The sequence below is a fragment of the Suncus etruscus genome, chromosome 9 (genome assembly GCF_024139225.1).
Source record: "Suncus etruscus isolate mSunEtr1 chromosome 9, mSunEtr1.pri.cur, whole genome shotgun sequence".
Taxonomy (NCBI): domain Eukaryota; kingdom Metazoa; phylum Chordata; class Mammalia; order Eulipotyphla; family Soricidae; genus Suncus; species Suncus etruscus.
In genome coordinates, this window is record NC_064856.1 from 53263047 (window position 1) to 53274852 (window position 11806).

At 35.4% G+C, this 11806-nt stretch overlaps 1 protein-coding gene and 1 non-coding gene across 2 annotated transcripts; one reads left to right on the forward strand and one right to left on the reverse strand.

Moving 5' to 3' along the window:
* Positions 1–8519: 8519 nt before the first annotated feature.
* LOC126019616 (U6 spliceosomal RNA) lies at positions 8520–8626 on the reverse strand. The gene has a single exon (XR_007499249.1). It is a non-coding gene; the product is annotated as a U6 spliceosomal RNA (small nuclear RNA).
* A 1162-nt stretch (positions 8627–9788) lies between these two features.
* On the forward strand, positions 9789–10733 carry LOC126018448 (olfactory receptor 52R1). The gene has a single exon (XM_049780582.1). The coding sequence runs from the start codon at positions 9789–9791 to the stop codon at positions 10731–10733; it is 945 nt and encodes a 314-aa protein (XP_049636539.1).
* The last annotated feature ends 1073 nt before the right edge of the window (positions 10734–11806 follow it).

Below are 11806 nucleotides of genomic sequence, written 5' to 3' on the forward strand. Positions count from 1 at the left end.
ACAAAGAGAAAAATAAATGAAAGGTGAAGAGGAAGAAATAGAGGAGGAACAGTAATAAACATAAAGTAATAGACCATGATTGGAAAGGAATCATTGCATAATTCAAATTCCAACATTAAATTGATGATGAACATAAAATTGCACTTGTTTATGATGGAATCAAGTCTGTCATCTTCTTATTTTTTGGAGTATCAAGCAGTTTCATAGATTTTTTTAGTCATGCTGTAGGAGGACTCCTCCAGTTCTTTCATTAATTTCAGGCGTTCAGCTACATGTCTGATGCTTCAGCTGTGGATTCTCATAGTTCTGCCTGGAATTCAATCAGAATTACAAGCAGAATCATGAAGATGGTTTCTGCCACAATTATTCTGAGGTAATTTTTTGGAATATAATCCTGATAAAAAGGATGCTGAAGGGTTAGCAAATATTTTTCATGGTAAATGGCCGCGCCCTTACCAGAAGCTATGAAATAAATCCCATGTCCTTTCTTACATTACCAAAATTCTGTCTGCCTAACATCTCTTCATTCTCTTTTATGATCATGAAGGTTCCAACAGGTGTTTAAAATAGAGAAACCTATGCTTCATTTCCATGAAAATATGTGCTTTGAAGATTTCTAATGAATAGTCTTAAATAATTGTGCAATATTGCAAGGTGTTGAAGACTATGCAACTTGGGATGAGCGCAGCATCTACATCCTGGAGAAAGGGACATATTGTCTTATAAGCATGTCAGTGAATTAATTCAGAGACACATAATCCACTCAGTTCTTAGTTCCACTGAGATGTGTCTGTATGCATTTTCTCTTCCCTAAGCTTGACTTTCTCAATTTTCTTGGATGCTGTGTGGTCCAGTTCCCTTCCTAGGATATTAGGTATAGGCATTGAACATAGCATTCAAACTTAATAATTTTCTTTGTTAAAGCACATGGCTATTCTCTTAAATAAAATATGAATCTAATGTACAACTTTTCTAAGAGTGAAAGGGTGTGTATACACCTTCATATTCTCAGGAAGTTTTCTGTCTAGATAGAGATTTCAAAGAATGGAGAGCAATCTAACAGAAGAACAAGTCAAATCACATCAGGAATACTGCAATGATAATGATTATCTCTCACCAACTCTAAGTTGTGAGGACCAGTACCCTTATCCTTTTTCTAGTCCAATTTTGTACCACTGAAACATTTAACTTAGTGGCTGCTCAGAGATCGATTCTGATAGTGATAATAGTCCAGTTTTTCCCCATAACATTCTCCATGAAACATTTGTTAATTTTGTTTTGTTAAAGGTACCAATACTAAGCTTTCCTTTAAAGTGAAGTTGTTACTTAATTTTATTTTCTTCTATGTATATCTCTCTACAATGACATGCATATTGAGATGATACATCATTCCTCAATTTTTTTTATCATTTTGAATTTTCCTATATATCCTTGCTCCTGAGCACATCTATCTGCATCACCTGAGAAAAAGAACCCCAGTACTCAAGAGTGTGAATATGGTCAGATAAAGTTATAACATCAGATTCTGATGCATACATGTGTGTATGTATATTTTTCATATTTAGGTGATTTTATATCTGAAAGTATTAGCAGGTATCTGTCCTGGCAGTCAATAGAGCAACTCAGGCAAAAGGGGATGCTATATTTTCATTGATAAGCTGGGTTTCAGTGAAGAGGCTGTCAGAACAGAGGCTCAGAAGTGAAAAAGGCCACTTTATTCAAGATCAGCAGAGTCCTATATGGCAGAAAGCAGAAGGAGGGAACCTGGACTGTTTGTAGGGCCAGCAGACTGGGACCAGACTGGGGAAGGTCTAATAAAAGCTATTAAAAAGTTTGTCCAGGGCTAACATAATTTGTTTTACAAATCATAGTGGACACTCTGGGCTCATGAGGGAAAGAGTAATAATGGAGACAAAATAAATCTAAAAAAATAACTAGCCTACAGACTATGAGTACTCCAGAGAAGTGAATTATGACCATGGAAAACACTCAGAACTCAGATGGAGTATTCTTCCTTTCTTCCCTAAAATACTCCCTCCCCATTAGTGATATTGCACAATATGAAGACCTTACAAACAAGCTAAACAGATGAAAAGTCAGAAGGTCCTATATCTATGTACATTTTAAACTTATGTTTAGTGATGACAGTTCTATTCCTCTTCTCTTCAAGCTGTTACATCTGAAGCCTTCCTGCTCATGGGCCCCATGAAGTGACCAACTCCCAACTGAATATCCTCATGCGCAGACAGATAATAGCACCTTCCATTTCAGGAAATACAGTTCTCCCCACCAACTCAATATCTATGCAGCTTGGTTCACTTATTTATTTATCCAGGCTTGACTATATACCCCACACATACTCCAGGACTTTGAAACAAGAAATATCAGAAAAGCCAGAAGCTTTTACAGTAGTGCTCTGGGTAATGATACAAGCCAACCTGGTTGCTTGAACTCAGGGGTTTCTGATATCTTTAAATCAAATTTTTTATTGAATCAGTATGAGGCACCGAGTTAAAAAGTTGTAATGGTTGAATCATGCAATGTTCCAACACCCATCTCTTCACCAGTATTCATTTCCTGCCACCAACTGATTTCCCTCCCATAGACCCTCCCAGCCAGCCTCTATGGCAGACACTTCTCTCTCTTTCTCTCTCTCTCTTTCTCTCTCTCTCTCTCTCTTTCCCTCTCTCTTTCTCTCTCCCCTTCTCTCTCTCCCCCCCTCCCCTCTGTCTCTCCTCCTCTTTTGCTCTTTTTTCTCTTTTTTTAGGCTCCTTGGTTTGCAATAGTTACTTAAATTATATGTTGATATCACTTTACTTCTTTTCAGCACCCAATTCTTGTTCAGAGTGATAATTTCCAACAAAGGTTTTTTTTTTTTTTTTTTTTTTTTTTTTTTTTTTTTTTTGCTGTTTTGGTTTTTGGGCCACATCCGGTGACACTCAGGGGTTACTTCTGGCTATGCGTTCAGAAATAGCTCCTGGCTTGGGGGACCATATGGGATGCCGGGGGATCGAAATGCGGTCCGTCCTAGGCTAGCGCGAGCAAGGCAGATGCCTTACACCCTGAGCTACAGTTCTGGCCCAACAATGTTTTTTATAGTGGTCCCTTCTATGTCCTGACTGTACCCCCTTTATTTCTACAGTCTATGTGTAATATTCTCATACTATTCTTTATTATGCTCAAATATGTGCAATTATTTTATGTACAGATTTCTTAGCCCACAGATGCTGTCCAAACTCATTACAGCAAGCTTGTTTAGAATATTTAACAAAGTATTTTAAACAACCAATGGATTAAAGAGGAATCACAGAGAAAGTGAAAAAAAATTTTAACAGCAAGACAGCATTGAAAAGTGATAGCAAAACAGAAGCTACAATAAATGAAAGTCTTACAAAATTGAAAGACAGGGCTGGAGCAATAGAACTTTGGGTAGGACTCTTAATATTTTGTCATAGCTGTCTCTCCTTCAGTTTGCAGAATCTACAGCACCATCTGCTGGTTTTGCCTGTACTTTCAGGATATCACCTCACCCTGTCCCAACTCTGACTTTCCTACTGACTATTGTGACCCAGGAGCAGATGATGGCACAGGAGGAGAGAAGAAGGCACAGTAGCTTGTCACAGCCCAATAAGACACCCATTGGACCATTCAGCACCATGAAACAACTTGTGCACTTGATATCATACTTGAGAAATGACATCTATATAGCTGAGTACCTACTATGTGCAAGCCATGCTATGATTAGTCACTCCTTATTTTCAGCCTTCCAAATCAAATGCTTCCTCTCTTCTCCATGTATAAGGGAGAAACTGTGACACAATCATATTAGTTCACTTTCCAGAGCCACTGATCCTGAAAATAGTGACCCCTGAAGATACTACACTTGGAGATTCTTACTTTACTCTGATGGCATGACAGGTTCTATAGTGCTGAGAAAAAGGGTTTGTAGTAGGGTCTTAGGGAAAGACAAGGCAGACTATTACATTGAGTCACATACCTTTCATTTCCCAGATTTGTATGATGGGTAGACCTCATTAGTTTGAATTACTGAGCTCTTATATGTCACCACCAGATCTAGGGGGTCACTAAACTATGGTAGGCAGATTCACTTACATTCAAATTCCCTGATTTTTGCATTTGAGTATAAAGAGAAGAGGATTGTTAGGGGTTAATGCTTATGGGTTTAGACTTAGTCTCCAAGGATGCTATTATAAGAATGAAGGTGTGGTTTAGGAGGAAGAAAATAACTTATGCTTGGGGAGGGGGAAAGGCAGTTTTTAAAAGGCCTTTAAATATTTTCTATTCTGAGGTTTATGTAAGGAACAAATCTTAAAAGCCAAGAGCTGGTCATGGCACTTCAGAGTTGATTTCAGATAAGTTATAACCTTGGATGAGTCACTATTTGTGTTTATTTATATGTGCTCATCTTAGAGTGTACAGCACAAAGACTCCAAGAAGCTGGAAGCAAGGTATGCATCATGCAGAATCAGAGTATATTAAGTAAATAATGGTGCAACTCCAGAGATCCATGATTACAAACCATTATTCTCAGATACAAGGATTTGTCACTTGCTGGTTGACACATGTCTTCTGGAGAAGTTCATATATAACTTAAAAAAGTGTTTGTATGTTTAGTGCTACTGTGCAGGAGGTTGGATCTAAGCTCATTCTGCTCAAGTATTAGTGTTTGGAACCTTAGTCAGCCATAACTCAAGGTGAGAAAATAGAATATAAGCTTTCCTGAAGCTTATATCTAATGATATTTTATCCACTGATACTTAATCAATACAAACTTATAAACACTTAGAGACATACATATGTATATGTGCATGCATGTGGATATATGTACATTTTCAGATATGTGTATAATAATTAAGAAACAATTCTTGAGTAGCATGACTATATTCAAATGTATATTGGAAGTTAGAAGCTGAGCTTTGGTGCCAGAGAGATAGTAGAGTGGTAGGGTGTTTGCCTTGTATGCAGTCAATTCAGGACAGATGATGGTTTAAATCTGGGTATCCCATATGATTCCCTGTGCCTGCCAGGAACAATTTCTGAACTCAGGGCCATGAGTAACCCCTGAAAGAAAAAGAGAAAGAAAGGAAGGAAGGAAGGAAGGCAGGCAGGAAGGAAGGAAGGAAGGATGGAAAGAAGGAAGAAGGAAAAAAGGAAGGAATGAAGGAAGGAAGGAAGAAAGGAAGGAAGGAAGAAAGAAAGAAAGAAAAAGAAAGAAAGAAAGAGAGAAGAAAGAAAGAAAGAAAGAAAGAAAGAAGGAAGGAAGGAAGGAAGGAAGGAAGGAAGGAAGGAAGGAAGGAAGGAAGGAAGGAAGGAAGGAAGGAAGGAAGGAAGGAAGGAAGGAAGAAGGAAGGAAGAAAGAAGCTGAGCTTTATCTCTGAGTATGTGGTCCTATATAAAATAAAAGCTATACCAAATTATCAAAAGCTATATTTTGTGGAAGAACAAAGTTGAGTTGAAGTTTAATGTGAATTATCTTAGATACAATGCATAAAAAGGTACCTTAGTTTTGTTTTTCAATATGCACTGTGATCAAACTAATTCTAGTCTGAATATGCAGGTTTATTTAACAGTGTGAAAAAGAGGGCAAGATATTGGCCAAGAAATGAAATGATTTTTTTCCTTTCTTTTTAAACTTTAAAGAGTATATACTTCCAAACCTCATAAGTAGGAGCTGATAACCTATAGTATTCATCATAAATACCATTAAAACTTAATACATTGCATAAAAATGACCAAAAACTGGTTATCTCCCTGTTGGCTCCACATTTACTTCCTTTTCAGTATATATTAACACCACTCAGAATAAGGATAGAAACCCTAACTCTACATGTATGCAGTTAATATATTTCAAGAAAAAAAGAAAAATAACTAAGTGTTAAGACAACAAAAATTAAAAGACAAAAGTAGAAATATACAATGAAAAATAGATATACTTATTGAAAGTCTTGTCACTGACTTCTAAATCACTTTTCACATTTCTCCCAAGAAAGAAATCATAGTGGAATGAAAAGGTTTAGAAACATTGGTATGGGGAATCTCTTGTGTGTTATAAACTTTTTGGGGAATCTTATAAAACACAAAAATACAGAAACTGACAAATTTTAATGTAGAATATGGTTAGATGAAGTATGGTTAACAAGAAAGTATGCTTCCCCAAACGTAGTATTACAAAAGATTTCTTTATTACTCAAAAGAAGCCAATAAAATGATTCTCCAGAAATCAACTCATACCTAAGTTGTATAAAGAATATCATGGAGCCTGTTGCAGAGGCTGCCATTCCAATGAAGTAGCAGGAGATCTGAGAATAAATGCATATTGTCAATAACTTATAATATAATTTAAACAATCTTTTTCAAACTACTTTTCTTCTCATTATAGGGCAATGATCTCTGCTGTTCTTAACCAGGGAGGACTCCCCACCTGATCTTTATCTAACTTACATTTTAGCATAAACATTGTGTTTCTTCAGAATTTTTGAGCATGTTGTTATTCATTAATACCAATTTATGTGACTTGAAAAAATCATATACTGACTATGCATTCAGATTTTTTTATTCAAATAAAGTTACAGAGGCTCTGTTACATAACTAAACAAAAATTAAAACAAGCATAGAGTTAAACTACATGAAAATGCTTTTTTATATAACTTACTAAAAAAGTTTTGTGAAATTATATCTTTATTTTTGTTATTTGTTTTTGTTTTTTTTTTGGGCCCACATCTGGCAGTACTCAGGGCTTATGCCTGGTTTTGTGCTCAAGGATTACTCTTAGCAGGCTCTAAGGAAATTTCAAGGGATGAAACCTTGGTTAGTCACATGTAAAATAAACATATTATTTGTTGTACTATTATTGCTTCAGTCCCAAGAAATTGTATCTTTACTGCAGTGCAGCGGTAAGGCATTTGCCTTGCATGCAGCTGACCTAGGACAGACCGCAGTTCGATCCCCCAGTGTCCTATATGTTTCCCCAAGCCAGGAGTGATTTCTGAGTGCATAGTCAAGAGTAACCCCTGAGCAACATGAAGTGTGTCCCGAAAAAAATAATTGAATTTTTCTTCAGAATATTTACCATTGCCTGGTCAGACTAAGGATTATCTCCTTAATGTCTTTTCAGGCACTATTGGAACTCACTGATTATGTCCTCAGAGGGGTTAGGTGACATACAAGGGAAATATGTAGAGATGAAGGAAGACTATCAATAATGTAACAATGATTCAGACCTGACAGATAGATGACAGAGCTCCAAACCTCATTGACATGTAGCTTCTGAATTTTAATAATATCTTAAAGAAATTTTTCTGTTTAGTAAAGTTAGTATCCATATATTTTTAGTTCATAAGAAGACTTAAAAAGTATGAGTCGTATTTATTCCTCTTATAATGTTAGAAATCCAGATAAAATAAGAATTAGGATAGGTATATTTGAGATTGAGTGAAGTTACAAAAAACATATTTTTTCATGATTGAGTTTCTTCCTATTTTATACTTTATTTAAACACCATAGTTACAAGGATGTTCATAATACAGTTAGGGTTTTGTCTCCCTCCCAGATAAAATGTTTTAGAGATTGAGTTTTAGTCATACAATGTACAACATCCTTTACCAGTGAACTTTCCCTGCCATCAATATCCCCAGTTTTCCCTCCCACCTGCTTCTAGGGCAGGATTTTTTATTTTTTCACTCTTTTGTTAACTCTCTCTCTTCCTATTTTGCAATATTGCTATTAAAAGGGTATCATGACTATCATTTTATATCCTTTCAGCACCCAATTCTTGTCCAGAGTGATCATTTTCAACTATCACTGTCATAGTGATCACTTCTCTGCCCTAACTGCACTCTTCAATTGATTTACTTGGAGATAAGAAATCAAAATAATAATCTTCTTGCATAGGGGGTTGTTATATGAAAGAGTTATATGAAACTCCTTGAAAAAAAAAGTTAAATTAAAATTAATGGGTGGTTGGAGGTAAGAGCCATTGAGCTTTGTAAAATTAACTCCAAGGAAGGAAATTTCACCAGGTTATTAGTGCTCCAATATGGTCATAGAATGACAGTAAGTAATGAAGAAAATGGTAATCATAGTCATTCATTGACCAACAGTGAAAGTTTTAGCATGAGAATTGGCATAAATATCTAATTGTCATGGTGTTTAAGATTATTAAGAATGCTCCTTAGCAGTTATGAAAAATTTACTCAATATTCTTTGGCACAATTGTGATAGAATTATAAAAAATGTGTTTATCAAAAGAAAATTTGTAAAAAAGTCTTTATCAGACATTTGAGGATATAGTTAATGAGCTATGGTATTTTTTGGTTTGTTTTAGCAAATGTGTTAATTTATCATTTCTGCCATGATATTTGTTAGATAAAATGTACAATTGAAGGTGAACTGAGGTAAAATTAGTACTTTTGACATTAGTACCTAAAGAATTAAACAAAAACTATAATTAGTACCTAAAGAATTAAACAAAATCTATAATTTATATATTTTTTTTTATTAAAAATATGGAACGCTTCACGAATTTGCGTGTCATCCTTGCGCAGGGGCCATGCTAATCTTCTCTGTATCGTTCCAATTTTAGTATATGTGCTGCCGAAGCGAGCACTATAATTTATATTTTTTAAAGTCTTACATTATAGCCATACTTTTATGTTTGTGTGTTTTCATGCTGTTTCTAAGTTGATTACTTGACATAGAGAATACATGACTTAAAAAGTATAAAATATTTATGACCAAAATTTAACAGAAATATGTTTATTGACTATTTACTCAAACTAAAGTTAATAGTTTTTTGTTTTGTTTTGTTTTTTTGAGTCACACCTGGCAGTGCTCAGGGGTCACTCCTGGCTTGATGCTCAGAAATCACTCCTGGCAGGCATGGGGGACCATATGGGATGCAGGGATTCAAACCATTGCTCTTATGCATTCAAGGCAAACGCCCTACCTCCATGCCGTCCCTAAAGTTAATAGTTTTAATTATACATGCAAAATTGGTCAGCTATCTTCAACAAAAATCCTCATAGCAACTTTCCAAGAATCAAAATTGACTCAAAATCACTAAATACACAGATGTTATTCTTTAAATCTTCATTTTCTACCTAGCTTTCTAATCCTAAAAAGTTTCTGTGTGACTTAAAACAAAGAAATTGAAAGGATCTAAGATCAAAAGTTAAACAAATCATTTTTTTCTATCTAAATAAGAAAAGGAATAAAGAGTAATGATTTATTTGGTTGATAGTCCCTTAGCAGGCTTCAAAAATAAAATAAAATTCTCTCTAGTATCTTTTCAGCCATTTTAATGATATAAATATAAATAAAGGATATTATTATTTTATTTTGCAATATTTTATAACTACAAGTTCACATTACTCTTATTTTCAGGAATATAATCTGACCAGTTTTGGGGTTTAAATTTTAAATTTTGGGGGTTTTGGTTTAAAGCAAATTTTTGCTTTAGAATACTTTTAAAAATCTTTTTTTCGGGGCCCGGAGAGATAGCACAGCGGCGTTTGCCTTGCAATCCAGGACCAAAGGTGGTTGGTTCGAATCCCGGTGTCCCATATGGTCCCCCGTACCTGCCAGGAGCTATTTCTGAGCAGACAGCCAGGAGCAACCCCTGAACACTGCCGGGTGTGGCCCCCCCAAAAAATCTTTTTTTCTTTTAAGTTATTTTAAAGTATTAAAATACTTAATAATAATGATATATTTAATTTTCACCTATGCAGAGTGGTTCATCATTCAAATGGATTAAACAAAAGATCCCCATCATGCTGACTTCTAGGAACAGCTCTTCTCATTCTACGTACTTCATTCTGCTTGGTATCCCAGGACTCGAGGATTCTCAGTTTTGGATTGCCTTTGTGTTCTGTGCCATGTATATTGTGGCTGTAGTTGGCAATATCACTGTAGTTCATATCATTCGAATTGACCACACTCTGCATGAACCCATGTACCTCTTTCTGGCCATGCTGGCTCTCACTGATCTGGTCCTCTCCACTTCTACACAACCTAAAATGCTTGCTATATTTTGGTTTCATGATCACAAGATAGAATATCATGCTTGCCTCATTCAAGTGTTCTTCATTCATGCCTTTTCTTCTGTGGAATCTGGGGTTCTCATGGCTATGGCTTTAGACCGTTATGTGGCCATCTGCTTCCCACTGCGTCACTCTAGTATCCTGACTCCGTCTGTGGTGGGAAAACTGGGGGCAGCAGTGATGATTCGGGGATTGCTGTGGGTGAGCCCTTTCTGCTTCATGATCTCCAAAATGCCATTTTGTTCCAACCAGATTATTCCTCAGTCATACTGTGAACACATGGCTGTGCTAAAGCTGATATGTGCTGATACTAGAGTAAATCGTGCCTATGGACTCTTTGTAGCTTTCTCTGTGGTGGGCTTTGATATGATAATCATCAGTATATCTTATGCGATGATTCTAAGAACAGTGCTGGCCTTGCCTTCTGGGGAAGCCAGAGTTAAAGCGTTTAGTACATGTGCTTCCCACATCTGTGTTATCTTGGCTTTTTATGTCCCAGCTCTCTTCACTTTCCTTACACACCGCTTTGGACATCACGTGCCCCGGGTGGTTCACATCATGTTGGCTATTCTCTATCTACTGGTACCTCCTATGCTCAACCCCATTATCTATGGGATTAAAACTAAACAGATCAGAGAAAGAGTAATTCAAGGATTTTGTGGGAAAGGCCAGTGAGCCACTGAGAGAATCATCAGAGCCATCCCAAATTAATATGGTTTTATAAATGATAATATTCCAGGTATCACATGCGCGTACAAAGAAAATTCTATGGGCAGTTTATTTGGAAGCTGACAGTGCTCTACAGTCGAAAGTCATTTTCAAGATACCCAGAAAATAAGCATTTTTGGTAGATTTAAATGATAATGAAAAATAAAATAACCTTTACTATTAAAGAAGAGGTGCAAAAATAACAAAAATGAAGAAGTTAAAATAATTAAACGTTTCATAAACTACAAAGATGAGAATAAATTTTACTTTGTGGATAGAACTAAAATATTGCTACACCTTTTTCAAAACAGTTTAGAAATTTCCATTAAAACAATGAAGAATACACTTTTTTCCTTTGGAAATTCTTTTTAGAAATAGAATTGTAATCAATTTCCAAAGACATAGGTCCATAATAATAAGAATCATTAAAATATATAAGCAGAGTTTAATATAATGTTATGTGTCACATAACTCCTTCATCTGCAAATATCTGAATTTATATCTATATCTCTATATTCTAAATTTATGTGTATTTTTTCAATGTTTATTAAATAAAAAAAAAATTGTCTGTGAGTTTGACATCAACTTTCACAAAGAATGCATATGATAGGCAATTATTGTTCAATACATCTATAGGCTATTAACAGGTACCTAGAATAATAGAGGGAAATAACAGATACCTAGAGTACTCTATGGTATTGCTCCACTAATATGCTTTGTAAAAAACTGTCCTTAATTGAGGAGGACTTTTAATTTTACTATGAGGAAAAATTAATTACAAAAAACCCAAAATAATTTATAAGAGGTAAATATGGTGCCAACGCCTGGAATATTTGAGTGGACATGATGAGAGAATGTGGACGTTGGAATAGATTATATTCCATGTAAGTTAAAAATGTCACATTATAATTGCTGCCAGAGTCAGAACTTTTTCAGGCTGATAATGGTGATGATTTCATAATTTGAGTTCAGTCTTTTTATGTTTGCTGATTCACTCATGACAATAAATTTTAGAATTACGTTTAATTTTGGAAAAAATA

What these genes read in the sequence shown, in the direction of transcription:
- LOC126018448 (XM_049780582.1), top strand. Translation starts at nt 9,789, where the DNA reads ATGCTGACTTCTAGGAACAGCTCTTCTCATTCTACGTACTTCATTCTG.